The sequence below is a fragment of the Lates calcarifer genome, linkage group LG15 (assembly GCF_001640805.2).
Source record: "Lates calcarifer isolate ASB-BC8 linkage group LG15, TLL_Latcal_v3, whole genome shotgun sequence".
In the NCBI taxonomy this organism is placed as follows: Eukaryota; Metazoa; Chordata; class Actinopteri; family Centropomidae; genus Lates; species Lates calcarifer.
Genome location: NC_066847.1, coordinates 7,703,731 through 7,723,228, shown reverse-complemented (window position 1 = coordinate 7,723,228; position 19,498 = coordinate 7,703,731). Strand labels below are relative to the sequence as shown.

The window sequence follows — 19,498 nt, the reverse complement described above, 5'->3', positions numbered from 1 at the left end:
GTGCTTGAGTATAAATCAGCCCCAGGGACAGGTGGACATCTGCCAGCCATGAGGAGATCCAGGCAGGAATGTGATCGCTGATGCAGCTCAGAGAAACATTTAAATCCTGGCACTGAAGAAGGGGACTCAGCTTTTTCCAAAAAACCTTGCTCCAGCCCCAACACCTCCTCTTCATCGATGGAGTTGACAGGGGAGGGATATTGGAGAGATGCCTTCTGCCTTCCCTTTTTGTTTTGTTTGCATCCAAGATTTTTTTAAAGAGAGGATAGCAGAAATTTGAGAAAAAGGCAGCGGGTGGATGTTTTATTTAGAGTGATGGGCCTGAAAGCCCTAATGGTGCAATATGCAATGCATCTTCAACTTAAGTGTTTCTATGACAAGATTTTGTAGCCACTCATGGGCAGGCTACTCTGGTTAGCGAGCGGGTTAATGAGTGAAATATGTGGGATTAAGACCAAGATGTTTTTTCAAGCCCCAGCAGGGTGTAGCACAATAACAGCCCTGCTCTGACATTGACCCTCTGGATAAAATAAAACCAAGTCTTGATTTCACTGCTCTCAGCTTTTCTTCCCTATTTTTCCCATGAAGAGCAGTGGCAACTTTAATGAAAAATGTCACCATGCCTTCCAGAGCGTATGTCTTTGATAAAATTTGGTCAAGATGGAGCTTAGTGGCTGCAAAGATTTACGGCCGAGCCCACTGAGGTGGCATACGGTTCTTACAGTCTAGGAAATGTTGTTACTAAAGCTGATTGCAAAATACAGAATGACAAAAGTGAGTACAAAGTGTGTGCTCCAAATGTGTGTGACATGCTGCAACATTCAGAAACTAGAAAAACAACATTATTGTCAGTATTATGCTCGATCACTGACACAAATTCACAGGATGATATCAGAAAAGCTTTTTGCATGTAGCTCACAGCTGCTAGCAATTAGTATGTCAACTCCTTCAGCATGGGAGTTGACATATTAGTGTGATTACATGTTTACCATGTTATGCGTGAGGCTGCTTTCACCAAAACCATATAGCCTTCTCATTAGCGCTCCACACTGTAGTTCTGGGAGGAACCCGTGACTCCAGTAATAAGTCGCAAATGCTTATAACATTTCTGAATTGATGGCAAATTCAAAATACAGTGTACAACTGCAGTGAAGATTCTTCTGCGTATTTTAAGCATCAATATACAACCACTAATGAGACATAACAAATTGCAAACTTCACACATTCTGGGGAAAGTTCTTCTGACACTCTGTCTGCACAAAATGGTTTATATTGCATGAGCGCACTTAGAGACTGCATCTTGAATGTGTAGGGTGATGTATAGTCTCATGAATAATATTACCAGGAGGATAAATGTGTTTCTTTACCTTAGGTGACTCCCCAAGTCAATTTATGTATATAAAAATGTCCATTTTTAAAGGAATAGTTTGACATTTTGCAGAATACTTGCCAATAGTTATATAAGATACCATCTGTCCTATAAACACAGAGCTAGTCTCAGAGCTGTAGCTCAAAGACAGAGGGTAAAAGCTACTCTGACTCAGTTCAAAGGTAACAAAATGTGCCTACCAGCACATCTGGAATTTCCTAATTAACATGTTACATCTTATTTGTTTAATACGTACAAAAATTAAAGTATAAAAACCCCAGGTTGTGTTTTTTTTCTGATGACTTCTTGGGAAGTTGGATACTTCAGGATGTTACTGTGCCCAAAAAATAGTCATTTTTACACTTTGTCTACACCGACCAAGCTAGTTTTTTCCCCCATTTCCAGTCTTTAAGCTAAGATAATCAAACTGGCTGCTGGCACAAGCTTCATATTTAGCATGCAGACGTAAGCATGGTATTGATCATCCCAACCATCAAGAAAGTGAATAAGCGTATTTTCCCTAAACTACTTCCTTAAGACTTGCAAAACAGCCCCACCGTCAGAGATTAATGTGTGCTAGTGAAATCACACACTGCTATACATCAGCTACATATACACAGTGCTGCTTCTTTGTTGTTATTTTCTTGTGACGCTGGACTATGCATGGAAAAACTTGAGCTAATTTCCCTGGAGTTGCTTTCTGTCTGTTTCCTTAACAACAGAGGGAAAGCTCCCCCCCACACCCACACCACACACATACACACACAACCACTGCTTTCCTCCCTCCTCTCTTCCCTGAGCTTGCCCTTTTTAGGCTGTTCCTCTTTTTTTCCTTTTTTTTCTCTTCATCCAAAAAGGGGGATAGTATGACAGCTTTTCCTGCTTCTTGTGGATTGGAGCCGGGAGGGAGAAAACTCTGTTACTCACTCCGTCTCCAACTTTGAGAGGAAGTTACCACCTCTTCCCCAGACTCTGTGCATGCACGCTCAGGCAGACACACACACACGCTCTTCAGGACTTGACCACAGCAGCAACAGGGAATCAACAGAAGCAGTCAGGACTGCTTGTAATGCTGTGTTGTTGTTTTTTTTTTTTTCAAATTTGGAGGGAAAGAAGACTAAGACTTTCAGTTTGCCTGAGGCTTTCTGTGTGGACTGAACAGTTTCAGCAGGACATTCTTTTCCTATCACTGACCGGTGAGTTTGACAGTTTATTTCAGTGTATGGACAGTACTATAGAAACCTCAGTAAACCACAGCTTTGCAGTCAGTGCACTTAAATGATGGATGACCTTTTTCTGTAGTAGAGAGTCTAAAGTTTTATTGTGTTGCAGCTCATGTGAATTAAAACTTTGGCAGGCTTGTTTAGAGGTGCGTGTGTTTGGGAAAACTTCCATTTGCTATAAAGTTCGATATCTGGTTTTCATCACAGCAGCTCTAGTAAGTTTTTATTCAGTTCCTTGTGTGGTTGTGTATATTTTAATAAACCGAGAATGAGTTTCTGTAACAACAGAGTAGTATTGAGTAAACACCATTATAAAGCCCCTTAATGCATGATGCTGACTTTTAAAAAAAAAAAAAAAAATACCCAAATGTTTCTCCTGTATAGCACTTTATTTTTGTCAGTATCAGTGCCGAGCAAAGCTGAATATCCACATCCACCCAAACAGTGTCAGTGCATCAGAGTGTTGTCCTGTTAAAAGTGTTTGTTTTCAGCATGTATTCGATGAACCGGTGCCAAAGAGGAGCTGATGCAGCACTTCTAGTTGAGACAGGTCAGGAGAGCCCGTGTATGGCTTTCCTGTGCAGCTGCATAGTATTGGCTAACTTTGTGGTGATTAATTCGTTTTCACCTTGCCACAATCAAAGCAAACATCTTGTCGCTTTTTGTATTTTTTGTCAGGCTAGAAAGAGCAGACGTCATATAATCAGAGAAGTGAGAGACGTCACAGGATTTCAAAAGGAGGTTTGAAGAGTGTACACATGGTGCATATGGCTTTATTTCACTTTCAGCTGTTTCCCCTTTCTTCAACATGTCCACAGAAACATTCATGCAGAACAATAGTTAACCATATGCTTAAGCTCTCATAGTTCTCTCTCTCTCTCTCTCTCCCTCTCTCTTTCTCCTCTGGACATTTGTGGTTAGCACCTCTTATCATAGAGAAAGCGAGGTGATGGGTGGAGGCTGAACTGGGCCAGGTTGCTCTCAGGGGTCTCCTTTAATTTACACTATCTGAGTAGGCAGGCAGCACTTTAGCTGTGTCTCCTCCAGTCAATCAGATAACCTCCTATAGGATGAGTGTGAATGCTTAGTTAAGTAACCCCTTCAAGGCTTCACGGCTGGGAAGAGTTGACTCCTGTATGACCCCGCCGAGCTCTTTATGCCAGCAGACTTTCCTTTTTCCAAAACCCCACTGACTTACTTATCAGTCAGCCTGTCTTATCTGTCCAGAGGATGGTTGTTAACTTATTCTATTTACCCAGAGGTGAGAGGTCAGACTCTGATTTGAACTGCTTGTCTAAACTCCCAGGGCACCAATCTGTTTGCAGGGGAAGATACAAAAGGTTTCAGCCTACACAAAGTCAGGATAAGTCAAGAGAAAAGGACCCCAGTGTTTATTTCTTTCCACCATGACACAGTGGAAAGAAATAAAGACAACCCCTGGCAAGAAAAGGGGTAATACATTATTCACAATTCTTGTTTTTAATGTTTAGCAAGAAATACCCACTTAGAGCCAGACACAGGGGCATGTAATGATGCCATGTTGAATAACGTCCTCCACAGACAACACATTTAGTTTAGCAGGATTACTTTGGCAGAAGTTTCATCCTATAGCAGTGTTGTCTTTTTTCTTGCAAAAAATGCTTTGTCATCACAAAACAGTCCCCATGGATGTTCCCCCTGTTACCTTAATTTTCAGTTTTTCATTTAGTGTGTGGCTTGGGGGGAGTATTATTATATTACAAAATAAATGATCTTGGACTGTTGCAGACTGCATTAATAACAAAAAGGTAATTTACTATTAAAGTGTAAGTTCAGCGATTTAGGTCATAATCCACATACATACTGTACAATGTGTCTCTTGTGTCCCAGTATTACTTGGAGATGCAGAAAATCCTGCATCAAGACTTCACTGTTGGTTGGTCAGGTTCTGTACTGTAGCATAGTGCAAAAACTTGGCACAACAGGAAATGTCAAATAGTTGTGAGTATATGAAAAACGCTTCAACATACACAAATTAAAATGAGTTATGATTTTATGATGCAGTTCTGCTATGATTTTTATTCCCTTCTCCCAGACTCTCAGAGGCTAGCTAACCATGGTATTACTTACAGTTTAACCTGACTATTTTCAAAATTGTAGCCTACCAGTAGCACATTTATACACCCCAGCAGTTCAGTGTTTGCCCAATACACAGTAATGGGTCCAGCAACTGACCTTAACTGACCAATAGTATTGAGTGGCCTCTACTGGAGGTTGTCCAATGGTCAAATTAGAGATGACTATGAGCTAGAATTTACATCCAACAGATACACATAATGAAGAATCATTGTATGAAAACTTGCTGCCATAATGGATTTCATTGTGCATATTTAGGCAATGACAAGAAGTCATTAGTATCAGCCAGATCGGCTGATCATCAGCTGATGTCTTTGAACACCAGTTATACAACCATTCCAATCAACAGAGTGGTCCTTTCAAACATCTAATTGTTGCTGCTGCTGATTGCTTTTGCTCCTGCTCTTATGTCTAGTGACTGTTAGCTACTGCAAATTGAAAATCCAATAAGATTCAACTATTAGTTGACCCTCACAACTTTTTCTAGAGTACTCTTGGCATTTGAACACTCAGTAAATTTGAAAATGGTCTCACTGACACAGTCTAGAAAAAAAATCCCACACCATTGCACGTTGCACCATCTTTTCGGAGCCTCCTCAAACCCTTTTAAATATACAGTATTGCAGTCATCATATGGGAAAATTGTACTATGGGACATCAAAAGTTTAGTGAACTCTAACAGTGCTTCTTCTCTGGTTCAAATATTAATGGCAAAATAAATAAATCAACATGAGAATATAAATGACAAGAAGTTATGTTTTGCTTACTAGAGCTCCAACATTACAACATTAAGTAACCAGGGATATGTTACAGTCATTGAGAAACAGGAGTTTGATGAATGATGTGTCTCAGAGTTTAGCAAAGGTTTAGCAAACCACTGATGTCTTACAGAGCTCAGAGCTTCTTGCTTTCTAGAGAGAGCTTCACTGACCCACACACTCCCCTGTTTAGACCCAGGCAGCTGTTTGACAAGTCCACTGGGTTTGCCTAAGCCTGCACTCCTATCTTGAATACACACACACACACACACACACACACACACACGCAGCTAGGCACAAACACACAAAGAGGAGCACACAGAAACCGAAACACACACAAAAACTGCACATGAACATAAATACAAGGGGTGGCGTTTTATTTTATTTGAGCTCTCTTTGAACATTTAGTCAAACAGGTATGTATTGTACTTGCTACATGTTTTGCTTAAAACAATATGAGCAAAAGAGAATTGACCCTGGATTAGTTAGTCCAGTCTGGAGACAGAATTAAATCGACATAACAATCAGCAACAAATTAGTTGTATTATCTCATGCAAAATACATTTATAGAATGGTTTAATGTTCTGTAATATCAGCAAAGACCAAACAGCATTGAGATCTCTTTTTTCTGGGCTGTACTCTTGTTTTAAAGCTAAATCTCTCCAGTCCTCCATGCTAACAACCATCACAAGACATTTCATTCTTTAGCCACCAAAAATAAAGCATTATTATCATTATTTCTATGGCATTTTCCAGTGTGATAAATAATCTTTTTAAAGAATATTAAGCTCTGAGGAGTTTAGATACTGATCTCTATTGTAAAAATATAATGCTACTGTGATTCAGCAGGCACCTTGACAGATTTAAATGCTGTTGATGTAGCTCTAATTGCTACTGGTTGCTAGTTGAGGTCAGTAAATGCCATGGACTCCAAGACCCATAAATATCTGCAACCATGTAACCAACCTTCACTTTCACTACACAAATGCAGTCCCTGTCACAAAAACATCTCTGAGCCCCTTACATCTCATGGAGCTGCACGGTGCTCGTAAGTGAATGTTACGGACCCAATCGTGGAAAGGGCAAACACGTGTTTTGCGTCACGGAGTAATCCATAGGGCCTGTGTAATTGATACAGTATGTGGTGCTGGATGGTGGCCCAGATCGATGAAAAGGCTGAGATCATGGCTCTATTTTTGGAGCTTGGAGTTTAGGATGATCTAAAACCCACTGTGCTTGGGCAAATCATAGAGGAATGTTCATATGAATCAATTTCATCGTACAGGAACATACACAGACAACCAGATACTGTCAACACGCTGACACATACTGCACACACATGCACAAATAAACCCTCTCAGCAAACACAAACACGCAGCTGCTGATCCCATGCGGTTTCCTACTGCCATGAGCTCTGCTTGATTTGCCCGATTGGTACTGTGATAACGTCAGTATGAAGATGGTACATGGGATATCTCCTCTTCATTTACATAGTAAAGCATTCTGACTCTGACCCACATCAGGAACACATCTGGGTGCTATTAACCACTTGCCCTAACCCTCAGATCACTCCCATATCTCCATTACCCTCCCATTACCTGCCATAGCCCACAAAATATGCTCTTCACAGGACAAACAGTGCACCATGGTTCATTTTTTATGACACAAAAATACACAGGGATTTTTTCGGGCAAGGGTTGCAGTTACTCTGAACCAAGCTGGCGCCATGTTGGCATACTGAGTCATGTGTGAGTCAAGTGCCCACCAATGCCTGACTGGTTTGATTCTGTGTTTATGCCTGAAAAAGTTTTCGTCCTGGAAAGCAAAGCTGTTGTTCATTGAGTCTATGTCAAATAAAGTACATGCCCAAAGCCAAATACATCAACACATGAGAAAGACAAAGCTTTCTTTCAGCTCTATATCAAACTCTAAAACATATTCACAAATTTTGGACAAGATCGAATCGTCTAATGGAACAAAAATGTCAACGTTTGAATAGTGCACAAACAACACAGGTTTAGGTCTTAATTTATTTTGAATTAAGACCAACTCAGAAGGAAACTTAATAAAGGCTGGGCAAGTTCTGACTTTGCATTGACTGGAGCCGTTTGTCTCTGCAGTTGGCAGTACATTGTAGTTCAGACTAGGGTCAAATGTGATTAAAAATGTATTTGTTTTTACCTGCAGAGGGTGTTAGATGGGTGAAGTTTCCACATCAGGATAACTTAGTATCATTGTCTCTTAAACTGAACGTGAATATACAGTGTACTGTCTCTGATGTGCTTTTTGGACAATCTGAGAGAGATGAAAAGCTTCTTTAAGGTGTTAACAAAACAATCTTCTCAATTTCAAGTCACTGGATTGTTCTGGAACTTTCAATCATGTCATATGGTCTTCATCATCAAATTAAGTTTTCTCAGTTGTCATTTAACTCTAGAAGTTTAAACTTTCCATTTGTCCAAGTATATTGAGGAGTTATCATTCAGGTTCACAGTTTGTTCATGACCTTGGAAACAGCAATTGACAAAACAGTATGCGCTCAAGAACCTCTTGTTTGTCCTGGAGCATTCAGCAGTATCACATAGCCTTCCTTAGCTTATGTTGTCATGGAGGTGCGCAGAATTTATGGACAGTTTGAATAGCTTCACTTCCATGTCAACTGCTGTTTCCAAAGTCAAGAAGAGTAGGTAACCTTTAGCTTAACAGATGGGAGAAGTGCATCCAAACCAAGTTCTGCACAATAGCTAAGAGAAATCAGACCAATCTGAGTAGAGTTTTCCAGCTCTGACTTTATCCACACCTCCACTCTGAGCTGTCTTTTATTCCTCATTCATTAGATAGGGTACAGTAAAGAAGAAGATATGAACTGGAGAGGAAACAAGAGATGGGTATGACACACGACAACCGTCTTCAGCCAAAATCAAACCAGGGACTTTGTTGCTCTGAAGAATGTGTCTTAACCACTCAGCCACCAATATCCCCCAAACACTGGTGCTGGTATTCATTACACACTGGGAAATGCGGCTACACTTTTGTGCTAACTGTTAAATGCAATATTTTATTTTCTGTAGCCTGTTTATCTCTTCAAATACAATCTTTCCCTAGCTTGAAGATGTCTAGCTCCTTGCCTAATTGTAGCCACTCTAACTTGTCTCTTTTGATGTGGCAGAGTCAGACTTTGGTCTGGCCTTTACTCTCAAAAACCCATATGGGGTTGTTTCAGAATGTTTTAGTTCATTATATCACTCGGTGGCATACTGTATCTCATTGGTCCAGCACAAAATAAACATAAAACCAACTATAAAAGTATTTTAAAATACTCTGTGACCCAGGTCTTTTGGGGGTCAACCTCACCTGGTGCTCCATTTCTCTGTCCTGATGGCAACCACATGCCTGTCCTGTTTCCAAGTGAAACAACCTTCTTCTCAGTCAGAAACTCTGGCAGGCCTTGATGAGAGGGAAACAGCACTAACAGCTAGCGCAGCTTGAATCCCAAGATCTTCATGTCAAGAGGAACTGGGAAGAAATTCACTCTTACTTTCTCTAGAAATGTCCTTTGCAATCTTCTTGGATGTGAAGAAATCTCACTGCGGCTTCCACATGAAATTACCTTCACCCCACAGACCTTCATGAGTGCTTTCACAGACTCTGTAAACGGAGATCTTGGTTTGGACAATGTTTCTGTTTACTGAGTGGAAAGTGATTGCCGGCAGCTCTGTTGTTTTGGGGAAGATCTTGAAGTTCCATTATGTTTTAAGACTTGGAGAGACCACTCTCTGGCTTGATTACAGGTGTGTGATGAATGGCTTGTAGAGACATCCAGCAGATATTTTTGTGATACAGTTTCAGATTCCTTGGCAGTTTGTACACAGCTGTTAACCTTTTATCAGCTACTGGGGGAGCTTCTTCTTGAGTAAGAGAATAACTGAGCCAAGATGGAGCTCTGATTCTGTATATTTATTTAAGGGGACTGCGCAGAGTTTCCAAATGTGCTCCACAAGCTGAAAATAGTGAATAAATCACTCAGATTGGTTTGTTTGATGATGTGCACCATTAAATCCAGACTGATTTTTTTTTTCAGTAGCAGCCGCAGAATCAAAGAAGCAACTTTTTAATGAACATAATTAAGGGTGAGGATACTTTGTGAGATGCTGTAAATCCTTTTGGCAGCTTGTGTGATGTCCTTTGCTGGAGAGAGCCTGTGTGTGGACTTTAGTTTAAAAACAATAAAATGTGATTGAATTCAAATCTGGCTGTTTTCTTTCTGTGAAGCTCCGTCCCAGGCAAACCACAGAAAGACCATCCACTGCGCCAGGAATTATTGCGGCTGCAGAGAAATTCAAGGTATTAAAAATATTTCTCTCCCTCTGCGGTTCGGCGTGTGTCATGACAATGAGGAAATAACACCAACTCGCTCCCTTGTGTAATCTGACCTTTTCATTTTTAGTGTGTAAATCAAATGTGGCTTGACTCCCTGCATAAATTCCACTAAAGGGTTATGACTTTGATTCCTTCATTGTGGAAGAGGAGTATTGTGGTTGGATGGTTTATGAAACAAGTATTACTGGTGAGGTATCTAGGGAAAATCGCCTTTTCTCTGTGACAAACTTTTGCTTTGGAGGTCTGCCCCCTGTTAGGAGGCAGTGAATAAATCACCCAGCTGACATCTGTGTACAGCAGACAGCTTAGTCATTCTGTCTTACACTTATTTCAGACAATGGCAAAGATGCTGAAGGAAGGCTTCAACCTGGATGTTGTCCCCTGCGGAAAGGGACAAACCCTGTGGGAAGGAAGAGCCATTGTGGCTATCTCTGAGTGGATGACAACAAAAATATCGCACTACACGATAGTTTGGAGGTTTTCTTGCACTCAGCTCCTGCACCCAAACCAAAAGCAAACAATGCTTGGTTGGAAATAGTGTTTGACCTCTTTTCAGGCCACAACAGCGCACCATACTGTGTTTATGCTGGCTTCAGTCAGAGCACATTTTCTGCCATGACCTTACATAAATAGCTCAACGCTGACTGACAGACTTTGGGAAGAAAAAAAAAAGCTGAGCTAGTTGCAACATTTATCATCTCTTGCTGGGATTATATTTTCTTTTGATTCAATTTTAGAGATGGAGAATTAGATGTACGTTTCCCACGCAATTTAAGCCATGTCAGGATGGCTTACGTGATTATTTAATAGTCAGCAGCGTGCAAAGGACTCAGGAAAGGGATGCCTGAGTGTTTGACCTCAGGATATGAGGCCAGGAAAGAGCAAGTGATAAGCTCACAGGGACAAAAAAAGACGAAACATTAACATCACAGGAGCTCAGATATAGCACGAAGGCACGTGTTGCAGCAGGATCACTGGAAAATGTAATTATATCTTTTGCCTCATGCATTCGACCCTAAATGTATGATCATTATTTGTAACTAAATAATGAAAGGCAGAGGAAAGCTTGTATTGAAAGCCATAACCAATCCTAACATACAGTAAGTGCATTGAAATGTTTTTATAACTAAAATATTAAGCAGGTTTGCCACACAATAACACCATATGGTGTCCTGATTCTTGAGATATTGTCACTTGTATTGCAAAGCAGCTGGTGCGAATGCTCTCACCAGTCAGCACTCCCCAGAAATTTAGAAGTGCAAAACTTTGTTTGTTTGTTTGTTTGATTTTTGCCAAAGTGCATTCCCTGGTCTTGGCCAAAGTATTGTTTGGAGTTTGCTTTGCTCTCTTGTAGCTGCTTTTTTAAATTAAACAGTCACGGGTAGTGTCAATATTTGATTACGTCAGGAGCCATAATATGAATGCTGCTGTTGTTTTCATTCATAATATTTACCAGACAGTTTATAATGCAACTTAAGTTTGAGTAAAACATGATGGGACAAAATGATACACCAAATCACTGTAGCATGACTCTTTCGTTATGATGAGGGTCTCATTTTCAAGGCTGAAGGGAAGGGCAACATCTGCAATAGAAAAGCAAATTGGGTCACTTGGAGAAAATGACTGAAAGTTGAGTCATGGATAGTATGTAGCTGCAGAGGAGAGGGTCTGTTAATAATTTCCTTCATGGGGTAAAACAAAAACACAACAAAACAACACGGCAGGATAATTAGTGTTTAGATGGGCTTTAAACAGGTCTCCAGTTGTCATTAACCACCAGTAACAGATGCCTGGGTCCTGATGAAGCTGCATTCCAGTGTGAGAGGAGGCCAGTTACTGTACTGTAGATGTCCAGTCATTAGCTTTGACCTTGGCTTGAAGAACAACTGTGGTCATCTGAGCCGTTCACTTTATTACCCTTGAGACAAAAACAAAATATCTCATTGAAAGCCCATGTTCTTCAGCTCTGCTTGGATAATGATGAATAGATTCCGTTGGTAAGTAGGGGGGGAGATTAGGCTCTGCGGGAGAGAGGAGATGAACTTGTTCATAATTGAAAAGAAAGGAAGCAAGCTTGACAGGAAGACAGTGGAGAGGTCCATCCCTACGGTGTGGAGCAGAAACAAAAGGCCCATCGTCTTGCTCCCGTGGGGACCGAGGGGGTGGCCTGGAAAGCGCGTTGCCATAGTGACCCTCCTGTCACTTAGCCCCCAAGCGCTGTCTCAGTCAGGCGCTGTGCAGTGTACATAGGATCTGCCAAGAGTCAGCAAGATCAAAATCTGCCCTGGAAAGCACAGAGGCTCTACTAAACCAACTGCAGCTGGCTGAGGAGCTTTTTCCTAAACATGGCTTCGAATTAGAAAACTTCACAGCGCAGCATTTTTCACAGCCCTCCGTCCACCCACCTGGCATGTAAAGCACTGACCCCCAGCAAATTACAGGGCTTTTATTGAGTAAAGTAAAGTGTTTCTGGGGCTCTTGTTAAAGGATTTCTGGTATATTGTTGTGGTTTGAGTTGCTAGAAATGTAAAGGGACTTTGGTGTGGCAGGTAAAACTTCTGATTTTTTCACACTCGTCCCCTTGTTCTGCATTCCTGCAGCAAAATATGGCACTCTTTGAAAGTGAGCAGAAACTTTAATTCCACATGTTTTTTGTCTGAAAACAACATTATTAGGTCTATATAATGAACAGTCATCTAACCACAGCACTTACATACATGTACATTACTCTGAGATGAGATAAAGCAAAGGCTAACAGCTTCAGTCCTGCAGTTGCATGTGAGGTCTTTAGAAATGAGGTGATATTATGACCTGGTTTTTGTTCCTACAAACATAGATCCAATCAAATTACACAAGATGTGGTTGATTGTTTGAAAAGTCATACTCTCTCTACACTCATGTTTCACCCATGTTAATTACAATTTTGACCAAGTGAAAAAACAAAAAACAAACAAACAAAAAACGAGGATATTCTGTTTTTTGTTTTTTGTTTTTTTGGTAAAAAATCATTTAAATGTAAGGTTGACTATAAAGATATTGTCTGCTTTGCTTTCTCAGACAGCCTAGACATTCCTGTGCTTTTGCAGTCTCTGTGCATTTTAAGCTCAAGAGAACACAGCTGAACCACTGGCAACTGAAAAGCTTGCCTCTAGTCTCTTGCTGCACTGTGTATCCTGCAATAGGCCTGTCGCTGTTTGCATTGCAGACACCTCAGTGAGTTTGGTTCTAATGTAGCTTGACGTCTGTATGTGTGTGGGTGTCTCTGTGTGTGCGTGTGTGTTTGCTCTTGTCTCAGGGTGGCCAAATGAACTGTTCAGCCTGAGGACCAAAGATCACGGGCTCTGATCCAACGGCAAAGGGAGAGAAAGGGAGAGGAGCGTGATCATTTTGCACCCATTCAACTTCTCATTACACTATGAGCCGGGACTGAGGGCGTGCTCCAAAGTTTCATTTTGTGGTAAGTTTTATTCTCTATCTGTACTCCACTTTGTGTTTACTTCTGCTTTTTACGGGAGAATGTTTGCTGTGTTTTAAAGTTCATTAGTGGGCCATACATATGGTTTACACATGTGGTTTTATGCTTGAATTTTACTGAAAGCTGCATCAACAAATAAGCACAAATGCTACATAAATCACTGAGGTATTCACTTCATGATAGAGATCAGGCATAGAGGTTATCAGTGGGGGTAATTTGGATGTAACTGCAAACACAAACATGTGGTTTGTGCAATTTGAGGACATCCATATGATCTGTGTGTAGGCACAGTGACATGTGGTTCGACTTAAAGAGCAGTGCGCACAGGTTAGAGTCGGATGGCTTCAGAGTTCGTCATCATTTCACATGAACAGGGTGTTTTTTCCTCAGCCAGCCACAACACAAAGCACATGTTAAAAGGGAACGGTGCTAACATTAACTGGAAGGATTAAAGGCACCTCCTTTCATTTTTGAACTGGTCTCTCTGCTGTTGCCATCAACACTCTTATGTGTCTCATGGTGCAACACCATGATGTCATTAAGCCAGGGAGGTGGAAATTGTTAACAAAATGCCAAAGTGGAGGAGAAAAGCCAGAGTCAGCAGGAAAGGGCTGCAGGGTGGAGAAGGAGGGGAGCTGGGCAAGGTTAACAGGGGAAACACAGAAAGACCCAACAGCACAACACGACCCTGGTACGGTATTCAATACAGGCAAATCCAATAAATGTTTTGTTGCAGATGAGAAACAGACTTGTTTTTCCTGAAGACAAAAGCTACTGAGTGAGGAGGTAACATGAAGGTAACACAGAGGACTGGATACAGATAATTGCTGAAAACAAAAACCAGACTGCAGAGGAGAAGGAACACGGACTGCTCTTGTACCTCATCGGGTTTTACTTTCAGAATATCTTCCTTGGGAGTGTTAGGAGTCACCACTGCACACACAATCGGTTAAAAACACAATAGAGCCCCTCAGACTAACAGGATGCCAGGAAGACAGACAGCCTAAATGTCAGGGACACAATGTCCAAATAGTACAAATAAGTCAACAACACACTGGTCTTTTCCCATGAGCCTCACAAATTGATCTGGGAGTCCCATCAGCCAGGAGAGAGTCCTTTGTGGCTACTTGGAAAATTGACTCTTGACCTCATGTATAGAGGGGCTGTCATGATTCAGATAGAATGGCAGAGGCAGAGTGCCATGTGCTAAATGCGTTATGATGATCCCAGATGAAGCCAGTACTTAAAGAGGACACAGAGGAGCTTTTGTTTGACACTTGGAGGCCTCATCCCACCCACTCTGAGGCATAAGACGAAGTGCTGTGGTCAGTGGGTTTGACATCCAAGTGCTGCACAGAATGTAAGCCTGCAGGGAGGGTGTTTGACTTAAAGCACCTGGAAGAGCATTAATAGAGTGTCCAGTTGCATTACACACCAATGTCAGATTTTATATGGTGTCAAATGTTTGTTGTTTTTCAGGTGTGAAGAAAACAAAGTCTAGACCACCATGGATGTGAAGAAAAAAGAAATGGACCTCCTGAGCAACAGCATAGCTGCTTATGCACACATTAAAGGTAAGTCACACTCTGCAGCCCAGCACAATACCTACACTGACCTGTGTTCATGATGTGAAAAAATGTCTTTTATAAACAACATTTAACCATTTGATGTTGTTCACTTGTGTTCTCTCCTTAGCAAACCCAGAGAGTTTCGGCCTTTACTTTGTGCTGGGAGTGTGTTTCGGCCTGGTGCTGACGCTCTGCCTGCTGGTCATCCGCATCTCCTGCAAGCCGAGGACCAACGTCACACCCTCCACGCCTGAGAAAAAACAGTTGAAGGACATCAGCGAGGAGGAGGAAGAGGAGAGTGAGGATGATGAGGATGAGGAGGGGGATGATGTTGAGGCACCAGTCCCTTTGCCCAGCACAGAAATCCCTATTGGTAATCACAGCAGTCAATCAGATGGGACGCTGAGTGTGAACGTATTTACTTCAGCTGAAGAGCTGGAACGGGCACAGCGACTGGAGGAGAGGGAACGTATCATACGGGAGATCTGGAGGAATGGCCAACCTGATATTCTGGGGACGGGAACAGGAACTATTGGACGAGTGCATTACTACTAGGAGGCTACAAGGGAATCACTGTAAACTCTGTGACAGAGTGATAAAGACCTTTGAATGGGCCCGGTGTTCCTTGAGGCCTGAAAGACTTAAGTACCTGTGTTAGATACAAAGTGACACTTGGAAACAGGACAAACAGTGATGTGCCACATTTGATATAGTTGGCTCTGATGGAGCTGAACTTTGAGATATTGCACTTAAGAAGCAATGTTGTTTTCAACTGACTACATGAACTTGAACCAAGAAATGTCTTAACAACTGCTTAATCCACATGGAGAAGAGGCAGTATGAATGTGGGAGCTGATGGACACTTGAAGTAATCAGTGTATTAAAATGTATGGCGCATAATGACAGAAATGCACACAACTTTATGTTGGCTATGTAATGAGTAAAAAATAATGACAATGTATGTACTGTATATTGCAATGAAGATCATTTGTTTGCAGTAAAGAGGAAAAGGAAATTACATTGAATAAGGACATCTCAGTTTGGGGGGTCAGATTACACATACAATGTAATGTAAAGACAATTAAAAATTGGAGACTTTAATTTATAAGTACATTACATCCATGTCTATGTTTTCAGGGATAATTCCACCAGAGGAAATGACAGAATTAAAGTATTAAGCAGAAACAATTTACTGTTGTTTCTCTTCATAATGCTCAAATGTCAGACAAATATACAACAGAGCTCTTCTTCCTGTACCTTTGGGCCATGGATTTATCAAGTTAAAATAATCTATTTTTGTCAGTATGATTAATGGAAAGGTCATTCTTTGTCGATTTGTTACTTCTGCTTAATGTCTCTGTCTTAAAAAGGTTAAAGTAATACAGTTTTAAAATAAAATTTCTAGGAACTCCAAAACCTTCTTGTGACAGTAAATGTTTTTTTACAAGGCTCTAATGGAGTCTGGGCGGTATAAAAGGATGTTCCGAAAACACAGAAAAGAAAAGAAACGAAAAAACCCTGAGGAAAAGTTGCAAAGCTTTATCACATCGACAAATCGGTACCGGCTGTAACGCATAACAAGCGCACCCTGTGTGTAATGGCGGTCCGTTCAACCTGCAGCACACCTGCCCACTCGTTTGCTGCGTCTAGTGCTCCCCCTGTAGCATTTTCTAGACAAACATGCCGGTTAAAAGTCCAACCTTGTGGCTGAAAGTACAGTTTTTTGGATTAAAAATTCACATATGCGTCGCTTCCATCTCCGGTGTCGCTTCTTCATTGGACTGTTGGTCATATCAGCTGTCCTCAAACGCCTCTTCAAGAAGGCAAAGTTCTCCCTCACCTGACAACTTCGGACCACATCACGAAGCTAAGTAGCTACTAGCAGTTGACGCTAACATGTATTGTGGAATTGTTTGGCAATGTTTTTAGCCACGCTAGCAGTGAAGTCTGCTACCGTGCCCGCCTCCCACCCCCCTGCGGGATTACTTATAACTATTAACACGACGGTCATGTTCCCCACAGCATGAATTACAGTAACTTTAGTGATCCCCTGACTTTTCATCTAATGCCACCATCCAGTCAGAATTTTGATTTATCCAGTACTTTGGTTAGCGACCAAATACCTGCAAAACTAATGACATTCCCATCAGCCAGCTGTTTTTAGTGCTTAGTGCTAAATAGTGAATGTTAGGAAACACACTCATGTAAGATGGTGAATATGCTGCAAAATCTCACAATTAACATTGGCACTGGGAGGATATTAACTTACTGACAGTTGCATTCACTGCTCAAACCGCAAAGCTGTTAGCGTGGCTATAAACTATTGTTAATTGTCTTTCTGTTGACCCTGCTCTTTTTTGGCATGTCCTGAAGCAGCTGCTGAGTTGTACTGCTGACATTTGTCTGAATTTGCTCTTGTGCTGTCAATACTGTATATTTTGATTGCCTTTCTGTTCCTGTGCTGTTGATATGATTGTTGCTACCAATGTCTCCTCTTATTTGTGTTCTATGCTTTTGCGTGCTGCCTGAATTTCCTCTTATGCTGTTAATACTGATGTGTAGTGCTGCTAATATTTGTTCTTATGCTGTTCATATAACGCTGGCTACTAATTATTGGTCTTATTCTGCTGATTTATAGTATATGCAGGGTTTGGATTGGTATTAATCATGAATTATTGTGAGGGGCTATCCTGCAGTGGTTGAGTTAATTTTTCTTCTGGGTGTTCAGCTTGTTTTCGTGCTTTTGATTTATATAGTAGTGACAATTGATAATGTATACTTGAATATTAAGTGTGTTTAGTTTTGTGACATTCTTTGTGATTTAAGAAGTTTCCTGATGGCTCACTTTACTGACTGGTGTCTCTAGTAGGGTAATATTGTAAACCGGCTTCAGGGATGTAAACCTGACTGTGACCACAGCTCATTAATGTTTATTACTTCCCTGTAACATTGGCTTCATGGGAAACTCAGCATGGTTTTTGTCACCCACAAGATAGGTAGCCATTTTCACATTATTTTCAGACACTTTATAATCATCTTAGAGAAATATTTCAATCTCCCAATGCAATGACTGCTTGCTTTACTGTTTTTCCTTTTACTGTACTGCTGCTGCTTCTATGGTTGCCTTGCTTTTCTCTATCCACGTGTTGATGATAATCCGCTGCTGTTCACTGATACATACCATTAACATCTAACATTAACAAATAGCTAGATTGCATATTTTGTGATTGGAAATACTTTGTTTAGGGATGGCCATGCTGGTGCCCACCCCACAGTAAGATGATGCTCACCAAATAGTATATTGTCTTCATTGTGAGTGGTGCCTTGCAGTGGAATAGCCCACACATTGTAAATTCCACATAATAACTGGTGTCAGGGACAGTGTCTAATGTGGTTTTTATGGGAGGAAGGTTATTGTCACTCCCAAAACACTGCTGCTCTGACTTTGGTGCATGCTTGCGGGGAGTGACGAGGTCTGAGCTTAGATGGCTAACATCAGCTCTGTATTCACATAATAAATCTGTTCCACGTGAGTTGGCTGATGGAAATACTGTTTGACTGCCAATAAAGATGTACAGAACACTGATGAATTGCCCGCACTGGGCGAATGTTTGTACTGGACATTATCACAAGTCAATCTTCAGTGGTTTGGTGATTTACAAGTTATGAAAGTATGAATTCTTGGCATGTCAATGAAGCCATACAAAATGGAAAATATACTAAATACTCATCAGGGTATGGCACATGTCCACATTCTTTCTGTTGGCAAACCTGGAGCCAGAAATTTTAGTCTTATGTCCTTGTGCTGTGAGGCTAGCGTTGCATTGCTCGAGGAAGGTCTTGGTTGGAGAAGAAAATGAGCCAAGAACTTCCACTAGAGTCGTCCTCAGAGTACACACTGTGCTGGAGGAGCAGACAGGGTTCAGGTTTGCCTTGGGGCCCACACTGTTTTCAGATGGAGCCCACACTGAAGTCTACTTTGTTGAGGTCTTGGAAAAGCCTCTCATGTGGTCATGGGCTTTCAGAAATCAGTGGCGTTGATGGTGTGGACTCTTTGAAGTAGCAGTGTAATTATATTTGTGTAAACCTCTTGTGAATGGCGTCTACCTCGAAATCACAGGACCGAAAATATGTTTTACTAGACCCACGAGTGAATAGTTTGAATAGTGTCCTTCTCATTTTGCAGGATGTAATCAAGACGTACATGTAATTAGAAGCAACATATTTTAGTCTTACGGTAATTATGAAACAATGCATCAATAAAATTAAGTGAACATCGACATCAGGGAAATGCAGTTAGGGAAAGCCATAAATCTGGACCACAACACAGAGTGGGAAAGATCTCTACAAAGACTAACATAATGCGAGATGTAAGGCTGTCATTTGTGGTTCTTTGGCTGATTCCAGGAAACACCCCTTTATATCTATAGCTACATCCGTGCTATTCAACCGCTTCAGTAAATAGTTACATTATTTACAATTTTTTACAATGGTCAAATTTGAGTATAAATTGTAGCAAATAATCATTAAAATAAGGTTAAAATAAGTCCCTTGGGTGACTTCCCCTTAACAAAATGACTCCATATTAAGATGATCTCTTTAATATGTGG

General features: G+C 41.1%; 1 protein-coding gene across 2 annotated transcripts; it reads left to right on the top strand.

Moving 5' to 3' along the window:
• The first annotated feature begins 2,269 nt into the window (after positions 1–2,269).
• eva1ba (eva-1 homolog Ba (C. elegans)) lies at positions 2,270–18,474 on the top strand. 2 transcript variants are annotated; one of them, XM_018700066.2, is made up of 5 exons: positions 2,270–2,565; positions 9,738–9,809; positions 13,141–13,302; positions 14,800–14,894; positions 15,016–18,474. In XM_018700066.2, exons 4-5 carry the CDS (start codon positions 14,828–14,830, stop codon positions 15,441–15,443), a joined length of 495 nt encoding a protein of 164 aa, XP_018555582.1. In that variant the 5' UTR covers positions 2,270–2,565; positions 9,738–9,809; positions 13,141–13,302; positions 14,800–14,827; the 3' UTR covers positions 15,444–18,474. The 2 variants fall into 2 exon arrangements, with proteins under 2 accessions (XP_018555582.1, XP_018555581.1); XM_018700065.2 differs by lacking the exon at positions 9,738–9,809.
• The last annotated feature ends 1,024 nt before the right edge of the window (positions 18,475–19,498 follow it).